This window comes from Scomber japonicus, chromosome 1, assembly GCF_027409825.1.
Source record: "Scomber japonicus isolate fScoJap1 chromosome 1, fScoJap1.pri, whole genome shotgun sequence".
NCBI lineage: Eukaryota > Metazoa > Chordata > Actinopteri > Scombriformes > Scombridae > Scomber > Scomber japonicus.
In genome coordinates this window covers 41,692,620-41,716,865 of record NC_070578.1, presented here as the reverse complement: position 1 = coordinate 41,716,865, position 24,246 = coordinate 41,692,620, and the positions used below count along the sequence as shown (strand labels likewise).

Below are 24,246 nucleotides of genomic sequence, written 5' to 3'. Positions count from 1 at the left end.
ACAAATACACCTTTTACTATTAACTCCATCAACCACAGATGAAATAGTAAAGTAGCATTCAGGTCCTAACAGTGTCCATGCTGCTCTGTTTAGACCAGCAGGCCTTCAGACTGACACATGAATCACATGTTGTGTTCTACCAGTTTAAATTAAATGTTCACTTTATCTTTCTGTTCCAGCTGCTGGAGGAGAACATTGTCACTTTTGTGAAGAATGAGCTGAAGAGAGTCCAGAGGGGTCTGAGTCCAGATGACCCAGAATGCTTAGAGAGTCAGAGTGAGGATGAGGAGGTCTTGGACAGTGAGGAGGAAGAGCAGAGGAGCAGCAGCAGAGAGGCATTTCTGAAGATCACAGTGCACTTCCTGAGGAGAATGAAGCAGGAGGAGCTGGCTGAGCGTCTGCAGAGCAGTAAGAGGATTTTAACAGATTTAACATGATGGAGAGGAAATGGAGTCAACATGGGAGAGGTTTATATTTCAGACTCTGCTGTAAATATGCTGCACACATCTGCATCAGATCAGAGGCTGTTTGTCCTCCACTGATGAGCTGAATAAAACTGATGGAGGACGAAAAACCACACAGACACACTTACATGTTCAGATTTATAGACTCTCTGTAGGATCCACTCACTGATTTAATATGTTGTTTGTTCATTCAGGAGCTCGTGCTGCAAAGTGTCGACGTAAACTCAAGTCTAACCTGGAGAAGAAGTTCCAGTGTCTGTTTGAGGGGATCACTAAAGCAGGAAACCCAACCCTTCTGAATCAGATCTACACATCGCTCTACATCACAGAGGGAGGAACTGCAGAGGTCAATGATGAACATGAGGTCAGACAGATTGAAACAGCATCCAGAAAATCAGTCAGACCAGAAACAACAATCAGACAAGAAGACATCTTTAAAGCCTCACCTGGAAGAGATGAACCAATCAGAACAGTGATGACAAAGGGAGTGGCTGGCATTGGGAAAACCGTCTTAACACAGAAGTTCACTCTGGACTGGGCTGAAGACAAAGCCAACCAGGACATATACTTCACATTTCCATTCACTTTCAGAGAGCTGAATGTGCTGAAAGAGAAAAAGTACAGCTTGGTGGAACTTGTTCATCACTTCTTTACTGAAACCAAAGAAGCAGGAATCTGCAGGTTTGAAGAATTCCAGGTTGTGTTCATATTTGACGGTCTGGATGAGTGTCGACTTCCTTTGGACTTCCACAACACTGAGATCCTGACTGATGTGACAGAGTCCACCTCAGTGGATGTGCTGCTGACAAACCTCATCAGGGGGAAACTGCTTCCCTCTGCTCGCCTCTGGATAACCACACGACCTGCAGCAGCCAATCAGATCCCTCCTGAGTGTGTCGGCATGGTGACAGAGGTCAGAGGGTTCACTGACCCACAGAAGGAGGAGTACTTCAGGAAGAGATTCAGAGATGAGAAGCAGGCCAGCACCATCATCTCCCACATCAAGACATCACGAAGCCTCCACATCATGTGCCACATCCCAGTGTTCTGCTGGATCACTGCTACAGTTCTGGAGGATGTGTTGAAAAGCAGAGAGAGAGGAGAGCTGCCCAAGACCCTGACTGAGATGTACATCCACTTCCTGGTGCTTCATTTCAAACTGAAGAACGTCAAGTATGATGGAGGAGCTGAGACAGATCCACACTGGAGTCCAGAGAGCAGGAAGATGATTGAGTCTCTGGGAAAACTGGCTTTTGAGCAGCTGCAGAAAGGCAACCTGATCTTCTATGAATCAGACCTGACAGAGTGTGGTATCGATATCAGAGCAGCCTCAGTGTACTCAGGAGTGTTCACACAGGTCTTTAAAGAGGAGAGAGGGCTGTACCAGGACAAGGTGTTCTGCTTCGTCCATCTGAGTGTTCAGGAGTTTCTGGCTGCTCTTCATGTCCATCTGACATTCATCAAGTCTGGAGTCAATCTGCTGACAGAAGAACAAACAACATACAGGTGGCCTGAAGTGTTCAGAGACAAATCAACCCATTTCTACCAGAGTGCTGTGGACGAGGCCTTAAAGAGTCCAAATGGACACCTGGACTTGTCCCTCCGCTTCCTCCTGGGTCTTTCACTGCAGACCAATCAGACTCTCCTACGAGGTCTGCTGACACAGACAGGAAGTAGCTCTCAGACCAATCATAAAACAGCGGAGTACATCAAAAAGAAGATCAGTGAGAATGTGTCTGCAGAGAGAAGCATCAATCTGTTCCACTGTCTGAATGAACTGAATGATCGTTCTCTAGTGGAGGAGATCCAACAGTACCTGAGATCAGGAAGTCTCTCCACAGATAAACTGTCTCCTGCTCAGTGGTCAGCTCTGGTCTTCATCTTACTGTCATCAGAAAAAGATCTGGACGTGTTTGACCTGAAGAAATACTCTGCTTCAGAGGAGGCTCTTCTGAGGCTGCTGCCAGTGGTCAAAGCCTCCAACAAAGCTCTGTAAGTGAACACACAACTATTCATTAATGTAGTTTAATCTTTGCTCAAAGATTGTAACCAATATTTCTGCTGATTTCCTTAAGGCTGGATGGCTGTAACCTCTCAGAGAGAAGCTGTGCAGCTCTGTCCTCAGTTCTCAGCTCCCAGTCCTCTCATCTCACAGAGCTGGACCTGACTAACAACAATCTGCAGGATTCAGGAGTTAAGCAACTGTCTGTTGGACTCGAGAATCTACATTGCACACTGAAAACTCTCAGGTTCTCATTTCTATGACTTTATTTAAAGTAATATTTTGGCTTCCCCATATGAAATAGTTTTTGATATCAATTGTTTTAGTATTGAGTTTTGTGTGATAAATATATTTTGTGTGCTATCTGACCTCAAGTATTATAATATCATGTATATAGTAAGTGAAACTACTTTTATGCCAACATGTGAGTGAGAATATCTGCATCATTCAGATATAAATATATGATATATTAAATTAATTTCAATAACGTCCCAATGTGCATGAAGTCAAGGAATTATAGCACAAATAATTACTGTCATGTCTTCTACAATCATGTGAAAATCCAAAGTAGAAGTACTACTCAGAACTGATTTAACTGTTGTGTTCAGTCTGTCAGGATGTCTGATCACAGAGGAAGGCTGTGCTTCTCTGGCCTCAGCCCTGAGCTACAACCCCTCCCATCTGAGAGAGCTGGACCTGAGATACAATCATCCAGGAGACTCAGGAGAGAAGCTTCTGTCTGCTGGACTGGAGGATCCACACTGGAGAATGGACACTCTCAGGTATGGACAGATAGGTGGACACTCTCAGATATGGACAGACAGGTGGACACTCTCAGGTATGGACAGATAGGTGGACACTCTCAGTTATGGACAGACAGATGGACACACTCAGGTATGGACAGGTGGACACTCTCAGGTATGGACAGAAAGATGGACACTCTCAGGTATGGACAGACAGATGGACACACTCAGGTATGGACAGGTGGACACTCTCAGGTATGGACAGACAGATGGACACACTCAGGTATGGACAGGTGGACACTCTCAGGTATAGACAGGCAGGTGGACACTCTCAGGTATGGACAGAAAGATGGACACTCTCAGGTATGGACAGATGGACAGACACTCCGACTAACTGAGGGACTCCGATTCATGTTTAATGGTGGATATGAGTGAAGGTGTATGAAGCTGATTGTGTCTTTGTCTCTTCCTCCAGGATGGACCATGGTGGACTGCACACACTGAAACCTGGTCTGAGGAAGCGTGAGTATGTTTTCAGTTTGATTCATGAGAACTTTGAGAAAAACTGGATGGAGTATGTAAAGAAGTGAAAAAAGTTAAAAATGATGGAAAATGTGTTTTAGCAGAAATGGGCGTGGCCTAAACTGACATTTATCTTGAACCAATGAATCCATGAAACAGAAATTTCCTTCTGTTCATCACAGTTCAGGAGTTAAAAGAGAAATGTTTTATAAATGTCCACATGGTGGCGCTACCTGCTCCAAAATGTCCCCCATCATTCAGACAAACATCAGAAGCAGCTGGAATTGGTGATGGAGTATCTCAATTGTCATGGAGATGGTTTAAGTTTGAATGGTTTAATTTCAGTGATTGTCAGTAAAGTTGTTAATAAATCAACAGATGATAAACTGCAGCTGTATTGTGTCTCGTTCTCTCCATCAGATGCCTGTGAACTGGAACTGGATCCAAACACAATGCACAGAAAACTCAAACTGTCTGATAACAACAGGACGGTGACACATGTGAAGGAGGATCAGTCATATCCTGATCATCCAGACAGATTTGATCACTGGCCTCAGCTGCTGTGTAGAAATGTTCTGACAGGTTGCTGTTACTGGGAGGTCGAGTGGAGAGGAACAGTTTATATATCAGTGAGTTACAGAAGAATCAGCAGGAAAGGAGACACAGATGACTGTTGGTTTGGATGGAATGATCAGTCCTGGAGTCTGAGGTGCTCTGATGATGGTTACTATGTCTGGCACAATAACAGAGAAATATTCATCTCCTCCTCTGTCTCTAACAGAGTAGCAGTGTATGTGGACTGTCCTGCTGGCACTCTGTCCTTCTACAGAGTCTCCTCTGACACACTGATCCACCTCCACACCTTCAACACCACATTCACTGAACCTCTGTGTGCTGGGTTTGCAGTATGGTCTGGTTCAGTCTCTCTGTGTCCTCTGTAGGAGGGAGAGTCTCTCTGTACCCTGACCCTAACCCTAACCCATCAATAAAAAGTATTTGTGGCATTATAGTTGAAAGCATTCTCACTTTACTGACACAATGGATAATATAACAATCTTTTAAAATACAACACATTGTTAAAGATGAAACCACTTTCAATCTATTTGGCTTCATGTTTTGTGTCAATTTAAGGATAAAATTAAAAATTCTGATTTGTAAAAATTCATCTTCTGGATCATATCAACTCTCACTAATTCATTCTGTGACTTGATGACTAAATGAAATTCGTCTGTTGTTATTTTGTCTCTGTACTCGACCAAAGATCATCTGTGAAGGAAGACGCTCCACTTTGTAACATCACTTTAAAATCAGAGTGTTTCTATAGTCCCAACAAGTCCAACAGAGTGAGTCATTTTCTCTCTGACAGAGCTCTCTGTGACACGGCTGCAGTGTGTTTTATCTGCTTTATTTATACCTCAATCAGATATTTAATTTTAATCTTTTCTTTATTCATTTTATACTGCATTGGTTTGTGTTAAGACATTAGGTACTGGTGCATGTAAAAAGTCTGGCTTATTATTTCAAATTGAATATAAACTTAATTGTTATTCTAAATCATTTTGAGGCACATTTGATTAAACTCATTAAGCTGCTATTGTTATGGTGTGCTAAATTACTTTTGGGATATTTGTAAGAAACACTTTATTCTATACAGGGATAATTTGGGATATTATTTTGATTTCTATCAATAAAAATGTTTAATGTAGAAAGTGTGTCTGTTTGGTCTTTTAAAAGTGGAATCATTTTTTGTTGGTATGAAAAGAAATTCACTGTACACCATCTAATGTAACTGAAGACAAGGAATTAAATAAAGAAGAAGAAAATGCAAAGGCAGCACAAAGGTTGGAAACAAGATAAAACACAAAGTATAAAAAACTATAATGAATATTACAGTAAACTACAATTGAGTAACATATTGTAGTTTAGTTTCAGCTCTCCAAAGGTCTAACACCAGATTTAAAGATGCATGTAATGGAAGAGTTTAGTAGAACAACCTAAAAAATGAACTCAGAGATGTCAGATGTTCGTGTTTTGGATAAAAAAAAGCATCACAGTCAAGTTGATCCAAACTGCTGAGTGATGTTGTTGATCAGAGATACTAACAGCATTGGCTCATTAGCTGTTCAGTTGGTTCCATCTAGTGGACAGAAAGTAGAACTACATCATGCGAAGTGAGATATCTGACACTGACTGGGTTTCTGCTGGTGTTAATTATGTCAGCTATTTTTTAATTTAGTTTTAGTTTTGTGTAAAATGCCCTTGTTAGTTTTTGTGATTAATCACGTATACTATTTTTTATTTGTCACACTTCAGTAGACCTTTAGTCAAAGGGAAACCCAAAGTATTTCAGTCTAGTTTTAGTCCTTCAAAACTCATTTTAAATCAGTAATCTAGTAATGTATGTAGTACTATGTGTGTAGTATATATGTGGCCTGTAGTTCTAACTCTGGAGCAGCAGGTGGCGGTAATATGTGTAGTTTATGTGTAGTCATGTGTGTAGTACTATGTATGTAGTATCTGAAAATGTTATTTCTTAATAAATTTGCTTTTTATTTCTGGCAAAGTTTTATATGCATAAGAGTAAATTTAACAAGAAAGAAACTTGTTTTGTTGTTTTTCAGAAAGAAATCGAGCATTTTTTTAAGTTACTTAATAATTTGACTAATCAAAAGGCTATGTAGTATGTAGTACTATGTGTGTGTAGTATATATCTGGTCTGTAGTTCTCCCTCCGGAACAGCAGGTGGCGGTAATGTGTGTAGTTTATTTGTAGTACAATCTGTAGTAGTTAATGTGTAGTACTATGTGTGTAATATATATCTGGCCTGTAGTTCTCCCTCCGGAGCAGCAGGTGGTATTCTAGTTTAGAATGCAGCAGCTCGGCTTCATACTGGTTTTAACATACAACATCACATCACCACGTTTCTGGCCTCTCTCCACTGGCTCCCTGTTTGTGTTAGTTTAAGATTTTACTGATCATCATCATAGCTACATAGCGAAAAATGTTGACCCCATAGGAGCCGGCCCACTGTCATAGATCCTCGGTCGGGGCCCTTTAAAGTCAAGGCTGAAATCTAAAGGTGACTCCTCGGCTTTGGAACAACCCACCTGAGGAAATAAGACTTAAGTAATCAGTTACTTCTTTTAAATCAATTTTTAAAACTCTACATATTGACTTACATTTATGTGTTGTTTGCTTGTTGTTTGTTCATTGTTATTGCCATACGCAGCTGCAGAATAAACACCCAGTCTTGTGAACTTGACTTGTTTTATCACGAGCTCACAAGCTACATTATTTAGCTACATTACAAATCACTATCTCTTTATTGTATTTCATTGTTTTCTACTTTCATCTTGTAAATGTCTGCCTTGTTACTGCTCTCTGTGTTGTATGTATTTGACATATTTGTCAAAGTACTTTATAAACTCTGCTTTTAAAAGGTGCAATAGAAATTAATAAATGTATTATTATTGTTATTAGGGATCTATGAGTTGTTAACAGCTCCATCAAATAGTGATTTTTCCCTCCAAACTTCTCACATGCTTTTATTTCAATAAATGTTCAAATGATCCAATATTTCAGCAAAAATCAAAGATTAGAGAAAAAGTCCAAAAACTGAAAACACATTTGTGTATCAGAACTTTGTTTTTTCTTCTTTCCTCTCCCATTAATCATCTCAGCAGCCCTCACATTTATCTGCTGACCCTTTGGAGGGGCCCCACCCCTAGGTTGGGAACCACTGGACTAAACTAGCTAACTGTATATAAAGTAGTGTAAACTAGCTAACTGTATATAAAGTAGTATAAACTAGCTAACCGTATATAAAGTAGTGTAAACTAGCTAACTGTATATAAAGTAGTATAAGCTAGCTAACTGTATATAAAGTAGTATAAACTAGCTAACTGTATAAAGTAGTATAAGCTAGCTAATTGTATATAAAGTAGTATAAACTAGCTAACTGTATATAAAGTAGTGTAAACTAGCTAACTTTATATAAAGTAGTATAAACTAGCTAACTTTATATAAAGTAGTATAAACTAGCTAACTGTATATAAAGTAGTATAAACTAGCTAACTATATATAAAGAAGTGTAAACTAGCTAACTGTATATAAAGTATTATAAACTAGCTAACTGTATATAAAGTAGTATAAACTAGCTAACTGTATATAAAGTAGTATAAACTAGCTAACTGTATATAAAGTAGTATAAACTAGCTAACTGTATATAAAGTAGTGTAAACTAGCTAACTGTATATAAAGTAGTATAAACTAGCTAACTGTATATAAAGTAGTGTAAACTAGCTAACTGTATATAAAGTAGTATAAACTAGCTAACTGTATATAACAGTGACGTGCGGTCTGGTGAGGCACTGACTTCATCACAATCAGATTTACAAACATATGAACCCTACAGAGTAGCTTATTCACCATTTGATTGGCAGCAGTTAACAGGTTATGTTTAAAATCTCATATCAGTTTTCTTTACACATACAAACTGTAGCACACAAAAAAACACATTTAATTTAAAAAACGTTATTATGGTCTTACCTTTACTTATAAATGAAGTCCATGTGGCGCTCACTGTAGTTGTAGCTTACTGTCACTTATTCTGCAGCTAATGAGTCGTAATAAGAATCACTGGGATCAGGAGCGCCCCCTGCCATGAGGCCGGAGAACTGCGTGCCTCACTAAGTGACTTTTTGCAGCCGTTTTATGGGTTAGGCAGAGGCTCAGCACACGAAACACGCTACAAACACTGTACATTATATCATCAGCTAAACTATGGAAATTTAGTTCATATAGTCAAAGTGTTTGAACATGTTAATAGCGACATACAGAGAGACAGCTGTACAGCTGTACTGTCTCACTGCATAGCATGCCAGCGCAGTAAGCCGAGTCATTGCGCAATCCATGGTGAGGCTTAAATATTAAAAAAAAACATTAAAAAACATTTTACTGGAAGCCAGTACAGGGGACTCCTACATAAAGAGGGTTGCAGTGAAGTGACAAATCATGTAAGACAATGGAAGATCTCAAAGTAAGAAAGGAAGAAATTGATTAATTATTGAAATCAAACTTGTGTCGACACAGCTACTGCTGATGAAAGAATTGATTTATTAATTTTAACAAAGAATGACACCCAGATTTATGACATGTAAACAGAGATTTGAAGAAAGATGCCAGAAATAACCTTTAGTAACTGGAGGGATGTTGTTGGTCAGAGATACTAACAGCAGCTGATGATGCTGATACTGATCTCAGATTCAGATTCATTTTATTCTTTGTCCCAAAAGGACATTTAGTTTGCAGCAGGAATACAGAAAAAACAATACAGAAAAAAAACATTAGCTCATTAGATGTTCAGTTGGCTCCATCTAGATGACAAATAGTAGAACTACATCATGTGATGTGTGATATCTGGCACTGACTGGGTTTCTGCTACAGGTTAGACTGGTTTTGATGTCTGTTTGCTTTAGGAGTGGACTCCTAAAGCAGTATGAGGATGTGACAGCGTCTTCAGATCAAATGAACACAGACAGCAGGACTGACGAGGGAGAATGAGCAGCTTCTTCTCTCCTCATGTTTCCTCTACACATGAAGGTGGAAAGTGTCTGTAAGTTGACCTGAAGAGACGTCAGCAGGTGAGAATCCTACCAGAGAAAACTGTAAATGTCTGATGAACCATCAGTTTGATCACATTGTGTTGAATCACTGTTTGACTGGACAGTAGAAATTTTTCTGATGATGATTGTCTGTTTCACTAGATTTATTTAATATTTCAGATTTTACAGAGGATTTGATTCTTGATTATGTTTTTCTTTATGAGTTAAAGGAGAGCAGTTTGAGAATGATTTCCTTGTTTTAATGTTAGTGGTTCTCAGGTTGAAACAACAGCATTGTGCCATAATTAAAAAATGCAGGGAGTGTCAGAACTGGTTCAACAGCTCTGATCAACTTGGCAGTGGTGCATTTTAATCTAAAAAACAACCATCCTCCAACACTGAGACAGACTTGGTTTGACTGAAAGCTCTTTTACAGTCCATGTTGTGAACTGTCCCAGAGGCTGCAGAGTCCTCAGATGGACCTGCTCAGTGTGTCTGATGGGAAGAGCTGCTGCTTCTCTGTTTTCTACAGTATTTGTGACATGTTAGAGAGATGAATGAGAACTAATGTGTCCTGTGATGAAACCTTGTTGTAGTGAGTGAGTGCAGCTCTCCCAGCAGCTGTTTCTCTGCTATGGATCAGTGTGAGGACAGAGAGGAGGGAGTCCCTCCCTCTAAAAGCTCTCTGTGTGGGGAACATGACAGCCAGACCAAAGCTCAGAGGTGAGATGAGGATCTCTAACTGTCCATCACTGTTCTCCACTCACATCACTCCATCATCATTATTCACACTCACTGTCACATCTGACACTCAACTACTGAATAATAAGTCATAATAACTCAGAATGAACTACTAACTTTGTGAGTTAACAAAGAGCTCAACCACTGATTAGTCAACTAATCAACTAAGATGAGACAGCATCTTTCATTCTGCTTCTAAAACTTCAGCTGCTGACAGTCTGCTCAAAATTCATCTTTTTAAACTCTTTGATTTGTTAATTGTTTTTTTGTGTCAGGATGCAGCAGCAGAAAGCAGACTCTCTTGAACCCAGCTGTGTGTCCATGAAGAGTGACCGGTCTATGGGTCGTCTCATTGACTTTAAAGATGGACAACCTGCTGATGGAAGGTAAGAATTTTAAAGTGAAGTTTGTTATTGTCTGACTCTCCTGAGAAGATGAATAAATATATAGTTTCAGCAGTGACATCACAATGAACACATGTGCAACAGTCACATGTCAAAGAGTTCAGTGTTATATTATATACTATGTTTAGTTGTAGTAAAACATCTGCTAATGAGTCAGCTCCACCATGTTGTCCAAATATGATCAGTTCTGGCTCCAAAAATCAAAGATGGCGACATTCAAATCCAAGATAGTGATGTTAAATTGCCAAACTCGATGCTTCAAATACCACAAACCACTGGGTGACGTCACAGTGACTACGTGCAATGATTGTTTTTTTCAGTCTATGTTTATACCAGTTTAATATCATATCAACTTTTCTTTCTATTTCTTATTCTCCCCCCTCCTCTCTTCTATACAATCCAAACAAAATGTTTATGATGCCATTCAAATCAAAACATGTTATGAAATTTATGAATGAACTGTTTTATTTGTATCAGGATGCAGCAGCAGAGAGCAGACTCTCCTGAGCCCAGCTGTGTGTCCATGAAGACTGACCGGTCTATGGGTCGTCTTATTGACTTTAAAGATGGACAACCTGCTGATGGAAGGTAAGAATTTAAAAGTGAAGTTTGTTATTATCTGACTCTCCTGAGAAGAGGAATCAATATATAGTTTCAGCAGTGACATCACAGTGTACACCTGTACAACAGTCACATGTCAAAGAGTTCAGTGTTATAAGACACCAACATGGTCACTATATCAATATGTGTGTGTAACTTTGAAAACATCACATCAATAATCAGAGCAGCAGCTAACTTGGATGTGTCTGTCTTGAGCTAACTTCAAAGATGGACCCTGCTGAGCAAAGGTCAGAATATTGATCTCAGGATTGATAAACTGACTGAACACATTTATAAATGACAGAAAGGATTGTTAGACACAAGAATGTTTTTCAATTTTAGAAGAAGAGAAAGAAAATCTAAATGTCCCATCATGACAGAACAACTTTACTAAGCTGAGTGCAGATTTGAGACATTAAATGTCCTTAAATGTGATGTTTTCTCCACAGAGTTCAGCAGCAGAGCTCAGACGTTCCCAGTGATCAGTCTGCACAGCATCATCAAACACAGCTGGACTCCATATTTATGGTGTGTGTACATGTATAGAAATACCACTATTACCATTATTATTATAATATATTATCATTTACAATGTGGACAGTATATTCAAAGAACAATATTTAACTTCCCTCCATGTTGCTTACACCTAGAGTTCCCCACTCAGTTATTGCTAAAAGTTGTCACCTAGCGGACTTTAGAGATGTGCATTAGACAACAAACTACGTTCTGTATTGGTGCCTTCAAGGACAGTAAAATGTGGGTTTTCTAATACAGTCCATGTAACACTAGTGGTAGGAAAAAGCATACTGTAAAATGTCATACTAATAGAAATACTTCAAAATATCAGTATACTTTGGAAGAAAACTATCAATGATCAATCAATTAATCAATCCGACTTTATTTGTATAGCACTTCTCATACAAATGTGATGTAAAAGAAAGTGCTTTACACAAAAAAATACAATCACCCCTATCTATGCATAAACAGTAAATGACCATGTTAAAAAAACAAAAACAAAAACAGAAACTCAAGAAATACTCATCATCACAAGTCTAAAAAATCTACTCATAGGAAAGACCAGAGGTAGATTAAAATTTAAAAAAAAATCAAAATCTGCAACTAATAAAAGACAATAGAAGATGTAAAAGATAGAATGTAAAGTTAGTTAAACCAGAAATATAAGGTAGAAAAACAAAGATAAAGTTAAAATAAGGAATAAATAAAATAATATATCTACTCCCCTCCCTGAGCTACTACCTTATCGTGGTGGAGGGGTTTGCGCGTCCCAATGACCCCAGGAGCTCAGTTGTCGGGGGCTTTTATGCCCCTGGTAGGGTCTCCCATGGCAAACAGGTCCGGGGGGAGGGGCCAGACAAAGGTAGCTCAGAAGACCCTAATGATGAACGAGATATATGGTTTTTCGTGTCCCTTGCCCGGATGCGGGTCACTGGGCCCCCCCCCCCCCCCCCGGAGTCAGGCCTGGGGGTGGGGCTCGGGGGCGAGTGCCTGGTGGCCGGGCCTTCGTCCATGGGCCCCGGCTGGGCACAGCCTGAAGAGGGGACATGGAGCTCTAGGGATGTGGAACGTCACCTCTCTGGTGGGGAAGGAGCCTGAGCTAGTGCGCGAGGTTGAGAAGTTCCGGCTAGATATAGTCAGCCTCACCTCAACGCACAGCAAGGGCTCTGGAACCAGTCTTCTCGAGAGGGGTTGGACTCTCGTCCACTCTGGACTTGCCACTGGTGAGAGGCGCCGGGCAGGGTTGGCTATACTTATTGCCCCCCGGCTTGGTGCCTGTATGTTTGAATTTTCCCCGGTAGACGAGAGGGTAGTCTCCATCCACCTTCGGGTGGGGGGACGGATCCTGACTGTTGTTTGTGCCTATGGTCCAAACAGCAGCTCAGAGTATCCACCCTTCTTGGACTCCTTGGAGGGGGTGCTGGAAAGCACTCCCTCTGGGCATTCCGTGTTGGAGGTAACAGTGAGACCTGGAAGGGGGTGATTGGGAGGAACGCCCCCCCCCGATTTGAACTTGAGCGGTGTTCTGTTATTGGACTTCTGTGCTCGTCACAGATTGTCCATAACGAACACCATGTTCAAGCATAAGGGTGTCCATATGTGCACTTGGCACCAGGACACCCTAGGCCGCAGTTCGATGATTGACCTTGTCGTTGGACTTTTGGCAGCATGTCTTGGACACTCGGGTGAAGAGAGGGGCGGAGCTGTCAACTGATCACCACCTGGTGGTGAGTTGGCTACGATGGTGGGGGAGGATGCCGGTCAGACCTGGCAAACCCAAACGTATTGTGAGGGTCTGCTGGGAACGTCTGGCAGAGTCTCCTGTCAGAGAGAGTTTCAACTCCCACATCGGGAGAGCTTCGACCACGTACCGGGGGAGGTGAGGGACATTGAGTCTGAGTAGGCCATGTTTCCGGGCCTCCATTGTTAAGGCGGCCAACCGGAGCTGCAGCCGCAAGGTGGTCGGTGCCTGTCGTGGCGGCAATCCCCGAACCCGCTGGTGGACACCGGCGGTGAGGGATGCCATCAAGCTGAAGAAGGAGTCCTATAGGGCCTTTTTGGCCTGTGGGACTCCAGAGGCAGCAGGCAGGTACCGGCAGTGGCTGAGGCAATAACCCGGACATGGGAGGAGTTCGGCGAGGCCATGGAAAAAGACTTCCGGATGGCTTCGAAGAGATTGTGGACCACCATCCTGCATCTCAGGAGGGGGAAGCAGTGCGCCGTCAACACTGTGTACGGTGGGGACGGTGCGCTGCTGACCTCAGGATCGGTGGAAGGAATACTTCGAAGACCTGAACGGCGTGATCATATCAGTCCTGTCCTTGCATCTTTGCAATGGCTGCCTGTTAATTTTAGGATCCAGTTCAAGGTTTTATTAATTGTTTTTAAGTGTTTAAATGGTCTGGCACCATCTAATTTATCAGAGCTCGTACAGCCTCACAGTACTTCCAGAGCACTTAGGTTAACAAACCAGCTGCTCCTGGCAGTACCTCGGTCCAGAGTCTGTGGAACAGCCTACCTTTCCAGGTTAGAGCTGCACAGTCTGTTGAGCACTTTAAAACACTACTAATGTGCTTTATAAATAAAACTTGACTTGACTTGACTTGACTTGACCTCCTCAATCCCACTGACACGCCTTCCGGTAAGGAAGCAGAGCCAGGGGGCTCGGTGTGGGCTCTCCTATCTTTGGGGTGGAGGTCACTGAGGTGGTAAAAAAGCTCCTCGGTGGGAGGTCCTCAAGGCCCTGGATGCTGTGGGGCTGTCATGGTTGACACGACTCTGCAGCATCGTGTGGACATCGGGGGCAGTGCCTCTGGATTGGCAGACTTGGGTGATGGTCCCTCTTTTTAAGAAGGGGGAACGGAGGCTGTGTTCCAACTATAGGGGGATCACAGTCCTCAGCCTCCCTGGTAAGGTCTATTCGGGGGTGCTGGAGAGGAGGGTCCATCGGATAGTCGAACCTCGGATTCAGGAGGAGCAGTGTGGTTTTCGTCCAGGCTGTGGAACTGTGGACCAGCTCTACACCCTCTGCAGGATCCTTGAGGGTGCATGGGAGTTTGCCCAACCAGTCCACATGTGTTTTGTGGACTTGGAGAAGGCATTCGACCGTGTCCCTCGGGGAGTCCTGTGGTGGGTTCTCCGGGAATACGGGGTACCGGACCCCCTGATAAGGGCCGTCCATTCCCTGTATGACCGGTGTCAGAGCTTGGTTCGCATTGCCAGTAATTGTTTCCAGTGAGGGTTGGACTCCGCCAGGGCTGCCCTTTGTCACCGATCCTGTTCATAATTTTTATGGACAGGATTTCTAGGTGCAGCCAGGGTGTGGAGGGGGTCCGGTTTGGTGATCTCAGGATTGGGTCACTGCTTTTTGCGGATGATGTGGTCCTGTTGGCTTCATCAGACCGTGACCTCCAACTCTCACTGGATCGGTTCGCAGCTGAGTGTGAAGCGACCGGGATGAGAATCAGCACCTCCAAATCCGAGTCCATGGTCCTCAACCGGAAAAGGATGGAGTGAGTTCAAGTACCTCGGGGGCTTGTTAACGAGTGAGGGAAGGATGGAGTGTGAGATTGACAGGCGCATTACTGCAGACGCCGCACCGATCCGTTGTGGTGAAGAGGGTTAGGGTTAGCTGAGCCAAAAGGCAAAGCTCTCGATTTACCAGTCGATCGTCGTTCCTACCGTCACCTACAGTCATGAACTTTGGGTAGTGACTGAAAGAACAAGATCGCAGGTACAAGCGGCCGAAATGAGCTTCCTCCGTACGCGTGCAGCCCTCATAAGTTGTTTTATGATCCGAAAACACCAGCGCTATATATCCAGATTCAATGAGGAAAAACATTTTAAAAATGAAAATAAGACCAGCCTGCCTTCAGACTGACACATGAATCACATCTTGTGTTCTACCAGTTTAAATTAAATGTTCACTTTATCTTTCTGTTCCAGCTGCTGGAGGAAAACATTGTCACTTTTATGAAGAACGAGCTGAAGAGAGTCCAGAGGGGTCTGAGTCCAGATTACCCAGAATGCTTAGAGAGTCAGAGTGAGGATGAGGAGGTTTTGGACGATGAGGAGGAAGAGCAAAGGAGGAGCAGCAGAGAGGCATTTCTGAAGATCACAGTGCACTTCCTGAGGAGAATAAAGCAGGAGGAGCTGGCTGAGCGTCTGCAAATCAGTAAGAGGATTTTAACAGATTTAACATGATGGAGAGGAAATGGAGGCAACATGGGAGAGGTTTATATTTCAAACTCTGCTGTAAATATGCTGCACACATCTGCATCAGATCAGAGGCTGTTTGTCCTCCACTGATGAATAAAATAAAACTGATGGAGGAGGAAAAACTACACAGACACACTTACTATTTCTAGATTTCTAGACTTTCTGTAGGATCCACTCACTGATTTCATTTGTTGTTTGTTCATTCAGGAACTCGTGCTGCAAAGTGTCGACGTAAACTCAAGTCTAACCTGCAGAAGAAGTTCCAGTGTCTCTTTGAGGGGATCGCTAAAGCAGGAAACCCAACCCTTCTGAATCAAATCTACACACCGCTCTACGTCACAGAGGGAGGGACTGCAGAGGTCAATGATGAACATGAGATCAGACAGATTGAAACAGCATCCAGGAAACCAGACAGACCAGAAACAACAATCAGACAAGAAGACATCTTTAAAGCCTCACCTGGAAGAGATGAACCAATCAGAACAGTGATGACAAAGGGAGTGGCTGGCATTGGGAAAACAGTCTTAACACAGAAGTTCACTCTGGACTGGGCTGAAGAGAAAGCCAACCAGGACATACACTTCACGTTTCCATTCACTTTCAGAGACCTGAATGTGCTGAAAGAGAAAAAGTACAGCTTGGTGGAACTTGTTCATCACTTCTTTACTGAAACCAAAGAAGCAGGAATCTGCAGATTTGAAGAGTTCCAGGTTGTGTTCATCTTTGACGGTCTGGATGAGTGTCGACTTCCTCTGGACTTCCACAACACTGAGATCCTGACTGATGTTACAGAGTCCACATCAGTGGATGTGCTGCTGACAAACCTCATCAGGGGGAAACTGCTTCCCTCTGCTCGCCTCTGGATAACCACACGACCTGCAGCAGCCAATCAGATCCCTCCTGAGTGTGTCGGCATGGTGACAGAGATCAGAGGGTTCACTGACCCACAGAAGGAGGAGTACTTCATGAAGAGATTCAGAGATGAGGATCAGGCCAGCACCATCATCTCCCACATCAAGACATCACGAAGCCTCCACATCATGTGCCACATCCCAGTCTTCTGCTGGATCACTGCTACAGTTCTGGAGGATGTGTTGAAAAGCAGAGATGGAGGAGAGCTGCCCAAGTCTCTGACTGAGATGTACATCCACTTCCTGGTGCTTCAGTCCAAACTGAAAAATGTCAAGTATGATGGAGGAGCTGAGACAGATCCACACTGGAGTCCAGAGAGCAGGAAGATGATTGAGTCTCTGGGAAAAGTGGCTTTTGTGCAGCTGCAGAAAGGCAACCTGATCTTCTATGAATCAGACCTGACAGAGTGTGGCATCGATATCAGAGCAGCCTCAGTGTGCTCAGGAGTGTTCACACAGGTCTTTAAAGAGGAGAGAGGGCTGTACCAGGACAAGGTGTTCTGCTTCGTCCATCTGAGTGTTCAGGAGTTTCTGGCTGCTCTTCATGTCCATCTGACATTCATCAAGTCTGGAGTCAATCTGCTGGCAGAAAAACAAACAACATCATGGTGGTCTGAAGCGTTCGGAGACAAATCAACATGTTTCTACCAGAGTGCTGTGGACGAGGCCTTAAAGAGTCCAAATGGACACCTGGACTTATTCCTCCGCTTCCTCCTGGGTCTTTCACTGCAGACCAATCAGACTCTCCTACGAGGTCTGCTGACACAGACAGGAAGCAGCTCACAGACCAATCAGAAAACAGTCAAATACATCAAGAAGAAGATCAGTGAGAATGTGTCTGCAGAGAAAAGCATCAATCTGTTCCACTGTCTGAATGAACTGAATGATCGTTCTCTAGTGGAGGAGATCCAACAGTCCCTGAGATCAGGAAGTCTCTCCACAGATAAACTGTCTCCTGCTCAGTGGTCAGCTCTGGTCTTCATCTTACTGTCATCAGAAAATGATCTGGATGTGTTTGACCTGAAGAAATACTCTGCTTCAGAGGAGGCTCTTCTGAGGCTGCTGCCAGTGGTCAAAGCCTCCAACAAAGCTCTGTAGGTGCACACAGAACTATCCAGATTAATGGAATTAATTCTTTGCTCAATTAAGTAAAGTAATATTTGCAATTGTTTTATTTTGCTCTTCTTAAGGCTGAGTGTCTGTAACCTCTCAAGGAGAAGCTGTGCAGCTCTGTCCTCAGTTCTCAGCTCCCAGTCTTCTAGTCTGAGAGATCTGGACCTGAGTAACAACGATCTGCAGGATTCAGGATTGAAGCAGTTTTCTGCTGGACTGGAGAGTCCACACTGCAGACTGGAAACTCTCAGGTCATTTAATTACTGTGTATATGATTTATTATTTTATTTTTATTATATATATTTTATTTATTTTTCCCCCCAGTATCTAGTGTACAGGAAGTTTGATTAAAAAAAAAAGTGTGTGTGTGCTATCTAAGCTCAATTGTTTTAATATGAAATATACAGTAAATTAAATGACTTTCATACCTACAGTTGAGTCAGGATATATGCTTTTGTCATTTAATATTCAATGAGGAGTCACTGTGCAAAACAGCCTTTTAAATCTAGTATAATGCACAGAATATCTGTCATGCCACTTAAAGCAGGAGGCTTTTCTTTATGTTTAAGTTTTTTGTTGTTGTTGAAAATTCTAATATATATATATATATATATATATATATATATATAATGAAATTAAATCATAAATATGATGGAAGATACTAGGCTGGTTAATTGAATGACTGCAATCATACAGTGAACATCATTTTTCTCAAACAATATTTAACTTTAAAGGAATTTCTTCTGCCAAAGTAAAAACAGAATGGCATCAGATTAAACCATGAGCTTCAGCAGTTGCGGCCTCCATAAGCAACATGTGCTTTCTCTCTAAAATGTATCAGCATGACACCAACTTACAGCAGGAGGCGCTGAGTGTAAACATGAAGGCCTGAAGGACAAAATACTGTTTATTGAGTTGTGAATCATTTAAACTTCATTAGATGAACTGTTGTGTGTGTTCAGTCTGTCAGGATGTCTGATCACAGAGGAAGGCTGTGCTTCTCTGGCCTCAGCTCTGAGCTGCAACCCCTCCCATCTGAGAGAGCTGGACCTGAGATACAATCATCCAGGAGACTCAGGAGAGAAGCTTCTGTCTGCTGGACTGAAGGATCCACACTGGAGACTGGACACTCTCAGGTATGGACAGACAGGTGGACACTCTCAGGTATGGACAGACAGGTGGACACTCTCAGGTATGGACAGACAGGTGGACACTCTCAGGTATGGACAGACAGGGGGACACTCTCAGGTATGGACAGACACTCTGACTAACTGAGGGACTCTGGTTCATGTTTAATGGTGGATATGAGTGAAGGTGTATGAAGCTGATTGTGTCTTTGTCTCTTCCTCCAGGATGGACCATGGTGGACTGCCAAGACTGAAACCTGGTCTGTGGAAGTGTGAGTGTGTTTTCAGTTTGATTCATGAGAACTTTGAGAAAAACTGGATGAAATATGTAAAAGAAGTGAAAAAAGTTCAAAATGATGGAAAATGTGTTTTGGCATAAATGGGCGTGGCCTAAACTGACATTTATCTTGAACCAATGAATCCATGAAACAGAAATTTCTTTCTGTTTGTCACAGTTCAGGAGTTAAAAGAGAAATGTTTTATAAATGTCCACATGGTGGTGCTACTTGCTCCAGAATATCCCTCATGTCTCTCCTGCAGATAAAGTTCATTCATTCATACTGACTTCTGCTGTTTGGAGCATTTGGACAAAAATGTGCTTCTAACTGAACTGTTGAATGTACATTGAGACAAATATCAGATGCAGCTGGGATTAAATTTACGTTTGAATTCGGCAAAATAAAATACATCAAAATGTCCACTTACTCTGTATCTCCAAAGCTTTCAGTCACATCTCATGGTCTTCCTCAGTGATGGAGTGTCTCAGTTGTCATGGAGATGGTTTAAGTTTGAATGGTTTCAGTAAAGTTGTTAATAAATCAACAGATGATGAACTGCAGCTGTATTGTGTCTCGTTCTCTCCATCAGATGCCTGTGAACTGGAACTGGATCCAAACACAATGTACAGAAAACTCAAACTGTCTGACAACAACAGGAAGGTGACATATGTGAAGGAGTATCAGTCATATCCTGATCATCCAGACAGATTTGACTTCTGGCCTCAGCTGCTCTGTGGAAATGTTCTGACTGGTCGCTGTTACTGGGAGGTCGAGTGGAGAGGAGAAGTTAATATATCAGTGAGTTACAAAGGAATCAGAAGGAAAAAAGACAGTGTTGACTGTGAGTTTGGAAGGAATGATCAGTCCTGGAGACTGAGGTGCTTTGATGATGGTCGCTACTCTGTCTGTTACGATAAGAGCGAAACACCAATCTCCCGCCCCTCCTTCTCCTCTGTCTCTAACAGAGTAGCAGTGTATGTGGACTGTCCTGCTGGCACTCTGTCCTTCTACAAAGTCTCCTTTGACACACTGATCCACCTCCACACCTTCAGCACCACATTCACTGAACCTCTGTATGCTGGGTTTGGGCTCTACTGGTCTGGTTCCTCAGTGTCTCTGTGTTCACTGTAGGAGGGAGAGTCTCTGCGGTTCCTCTGTAGGAGGGAGAGTCTCTCTGGTTCCTCTGTAGGAGGGAGAGTATCTCTGGTTCCTCTGTAGGAGGGAGAGTCTCTCTGTGTCCTCTGTAGGAGGGAGAGTCTCTCCTGTGGACACTGTGAAACTCTGCTGACTGAAGATCAGCTGCTGAAATCAAACATCACATACTCTCTGCACTGTGAAGCAGATCTGTCTCAGACTCAAACACTCAGTTATTTTTCCTTCTACATGATTCATTGATTAGTCTCAGTTGAGTCTGCTGTTGATACTGTCAGGATGCAGCTCTATTCATGTTTTAATCAAATAACATCTGTCCAGCTGTGGAAGCCCATGGTGTTTTTGTGTTTCTCACATGTATTTTATCTGATCATCAATAACTATTCATGGCATTTTTGTTGACATAATGGATAATATAACAAGCTTTTAAACTACAGCACATTGTTTAAGATAAAAAAAACTGTTTCAACCTTTTTGGCTTGATGTTTTGAGTCAATTTAAGGAAAAAATTCAAAATTCCCTGATTCTAGCTTCTTAAATGTGAATATTTTCTGGTTTCTTCTGGCTCATATCAGCTGTCACTAATTCATTCTGTGACTTGATTACTAAATGAAAGCCGTCTGTTGTTATTTTGTTTCTGCTTTCTGTGACATGGCTGCTGTGGGCTTTGTCTGTTTTATTTATACCTGAATCGTATATCTGATTGGAATCTTTATTTATTTTATACTGCGTTTGTTTGTGTTAAGACATTAGACACTGGTACATTTAAAAAGTCTGGTTTATTCTTTCAAAGTGAATATAAAGTGAATTGTTATTCTTTTAAAAGATTTATTTTTGTTTTTGCCTTTACTTTCATGGTAGAGAGGCTGATAGGAAACAGGGAGAGGGGGGGATGACCTGCAGCATATCAAACCAGGGATGCTCCCATTATGTGACATGTGCAATAACTGTTGTGGTACTCGGCTACCAAGGCGATATGTGATATTTTAAAGAAACAATTTATTATATGCAGGGATAATTTGGGATTTAATTGTATGTTACTTGGGTTTTTATCGTTTCAATAAAAAATGAAGGGTTATAAAATGTGTCTGTCTGTCTGGGTCTTTTAACAGTGGAGTTGATATTTTGCTGGAATTAAAAGGAACTCCCACAAGGTGAGGAATGAAATAAAGAAGGAGAAATAGCAAAGGAAGTGGAAAGGGTGGAAACAAGATAAAACACAAAGTATAAATGCTATAACCAACATTAAAGTAAACTACAAATGAGTAACATATAGTTTAGTTTCAGCTGTCCAAGGGTCAAACACCACAATCAAAGACACCTGCAATGGAAGAAAATTTGAAGCTGAAAATAAACTCAGATGATGCTGTGTTGGATAAAACACATTATTGGTCAGAGATACTAACAGCAGCTGATGATGCTGAGCTGATCTTTAGCTCATTAGATGTTCAGTTGGCTCTATCTAGCGAACAGATAGTAGAACTACATCATGTGATGTGTGATATCTGACGCTGGCTGTTTTTCTGCTACAGGTTAGACTGGTTTTGACTTCAGTTACAGTCAGATATGGTTAACTGCAAAAACAAAGGCTGCTAGAATGATGTGTTACCACTGTTTGTAAGATGTCTGACACATAATTAGAGTTTCAACATTGTAATAACATGATGCACCAATTTCTTTTGCTTGTTTTTTGTTTGATTTGAGGTTTGGTGTCTTCATGTTGGATTCTTTTGCTTTTTACAAACATATGAAGCAGGCGAAGTTCCTCTTCACTTCACTTCCCCTTTGAAGGAATTGTTCCTTTTTGGTTGTGCCAGTTTTTTACTTCACTTCTCCTGTTCTGCTCTGCATGACGTTTGGTAAGTGACAATTTTCAGTTATTTTACAATTAAAAGTGTAAAAAGCATAAAGTGAGGCTGCTGATTGTATTGAGAAACACACATCCTGACTCAGCTAATGTGTACTTATGTATTTACTGATTTGTGTCATGACGTTTTCTCTGATTGTTACATTATTAAATGAATGCTAACCTGTAGGTAATGTACTGTTTAAAATACCTGCTGTGAGGTTTTCAGAGCTCACCTGAGATTCTGCAGCTCTGTGCTGCTTTCAACTCAGAATCACAGTGATCCTCAAACCTCCTTCAATACTGCGATCAAGCCAGCCGTGTCTTTTCAGTATGTTACCATAACGGTGCTTGTAACAACCAAAAGGGAGGAAGAAAAGGATATGTTTAAAAAGCTTCAATGAATTGTTACAATTAACATCCATGATAAAGGAAAATTATATTAAAAATCATAAACTGAACAAGAAAAGGTGGCGTCACCAATTAAACTTAAAACCTCCCAAAGTAACTTTTCTGTCAATCTCATAATATTTCTCCTCACAATGTTCTTGATTGAGTCTTATTAAAAGATAACAAATTTAAAGCAACTTTGCTGAAAATTAAAGGGAAAATCCATTCAAATTGAGAAATAAATTGTAACATGTTGACTAAGTCCTAAAGTTTGCTCTTTTCTTTTCATTTTTCATTAAGCGGTTTGCTGTAAAATTCAATGTAATCCACAATGACCCTGAATAAATCCAACTGAAATTTGAAATCATTTTACAGTTGGGGAGAAACTTAAATGGAAAGTCTCCCATAATAAATTACTGACATTTTTCTTTCAGCTCACAATAAGATATTATTAATATTTAAAGCATAACTTCATGAACATTCTGCTAAACTTAAATAAAACTTAACCCTAACCCTTTATTTGTCCTAAAGAGCAGCTGGTTGTGCAGCAGTCAAATATCATTTAAATACAAACTAGAAATATGTGAAACCATGAAAAAGAAGTGAAACTCTACTCTAAAACTCTAAAATCATCAAATAATGTGTGGTCTGACTGTGTTGATGTGCTAATGTCAGCTGAGAAAGAAAGAGGAACAGGTGGCTATTTTCTGTCATGTGCAGGTCATTTGACACGCAGACGTGGTGCCAACTGTCTGGACCACACAATTTCATTGTACTGCTGTGCAATGACAATAAAGGCATTAAATTGAACAAAGATTGAAACAAAGTTGATGTTTTGATCAAAGTATTTCATATGTTCTTATTGAAATGATTATTTTCAAATACTTAAAGAGGTTTGGTGTCCAACACACTCGGAGGTGTTGTATCACTGTCTGATTTCTGATATAGTTAATGTGTGTGTGTGTGTGTGAGAGAGAGAGAGAGAGAGAGAGAGAGAGAGCTCAAAGTTCAAGCTTCTGCAGGACAATACAGGACTGTACACTGAAAAGCAGCTGTAGATGCTCTGTACAAACATTCAGAGACACAAACACAACATTTCATTAGAATCATAGTTGAATCAGAGAAGTGAATTAAAGCTGTTTCTGTTTGTGAGGTCCAGTGAGCTCAGACTACTGCAGCATGATTTAACAGTCCTGCAGTAAATCCTCCCTTCATGAAGCTTTTTCAGAGATGTGTTGATTCAACTTGTTGCTCATATTGGAGTCAGTTGTTTGTGCTGTTGTTGAATTATAATGTGTTATACTTCTCATATTTAGTCAATTTCTATTGATGAGGGTTTGACTAAATCTTAGAAGCAGCTGATGTTCAAACAATCAGAGAACACTATAGTGTCAATGATGCAGGAACCTGAAGCTGTTCACTTGTTCCACCTCAGCTCCTTTCATGAAGACGGACTCATGTGTCTTCACCCCCCGTCTCCTAAAATGGATCAGCTGATTGGTTTTTCTGATGTTGAGCGAACCTGTCAGATGAATGGAGTTTCTCTCCATATGAAGTCTCCTGGCTGTTTGTAATAAATGATGGTGGTGTCGTTCCTCCAGCTGCCAGTAGAGGGC

General features: G+C 41.5%; 1 protein-coding gene across 1 annotated transcript in view; it reads left to right on the top strand.

Moving 5' to 3' along the window:
• Window positions 1-24,246, top strand: part of LOC128371134 (uncharacterized) — a gene marked incomplete at its 5' end in the record, with an annotated part of 74,544 nt that overhangs the window by 10,211 nt on the left and 40,087 nt on the right. The window contains 8 exon segments of the mRNA XM_053331402.1: window positions 1,540-2,456; window positions 2,540-2,713; window positions 3,075-3,240; window positions 11,551-11,607; window positions 15,541-15,769; window positions 16,021-17,818; window positions 17,915-18,088; window positions 18,800-19,058. Coding sequence (XP_053187377.1) covers window positions 1,540-2,456; window positions 2,540-2,713; window positions 3,075-3,240; window positions 11,551-11,607; window positions 15,541-15,769; window positions 16,021-17,818; window positions 17,915-18,088; window positions 18,800-19,058 — 3,774 coding nt within the window.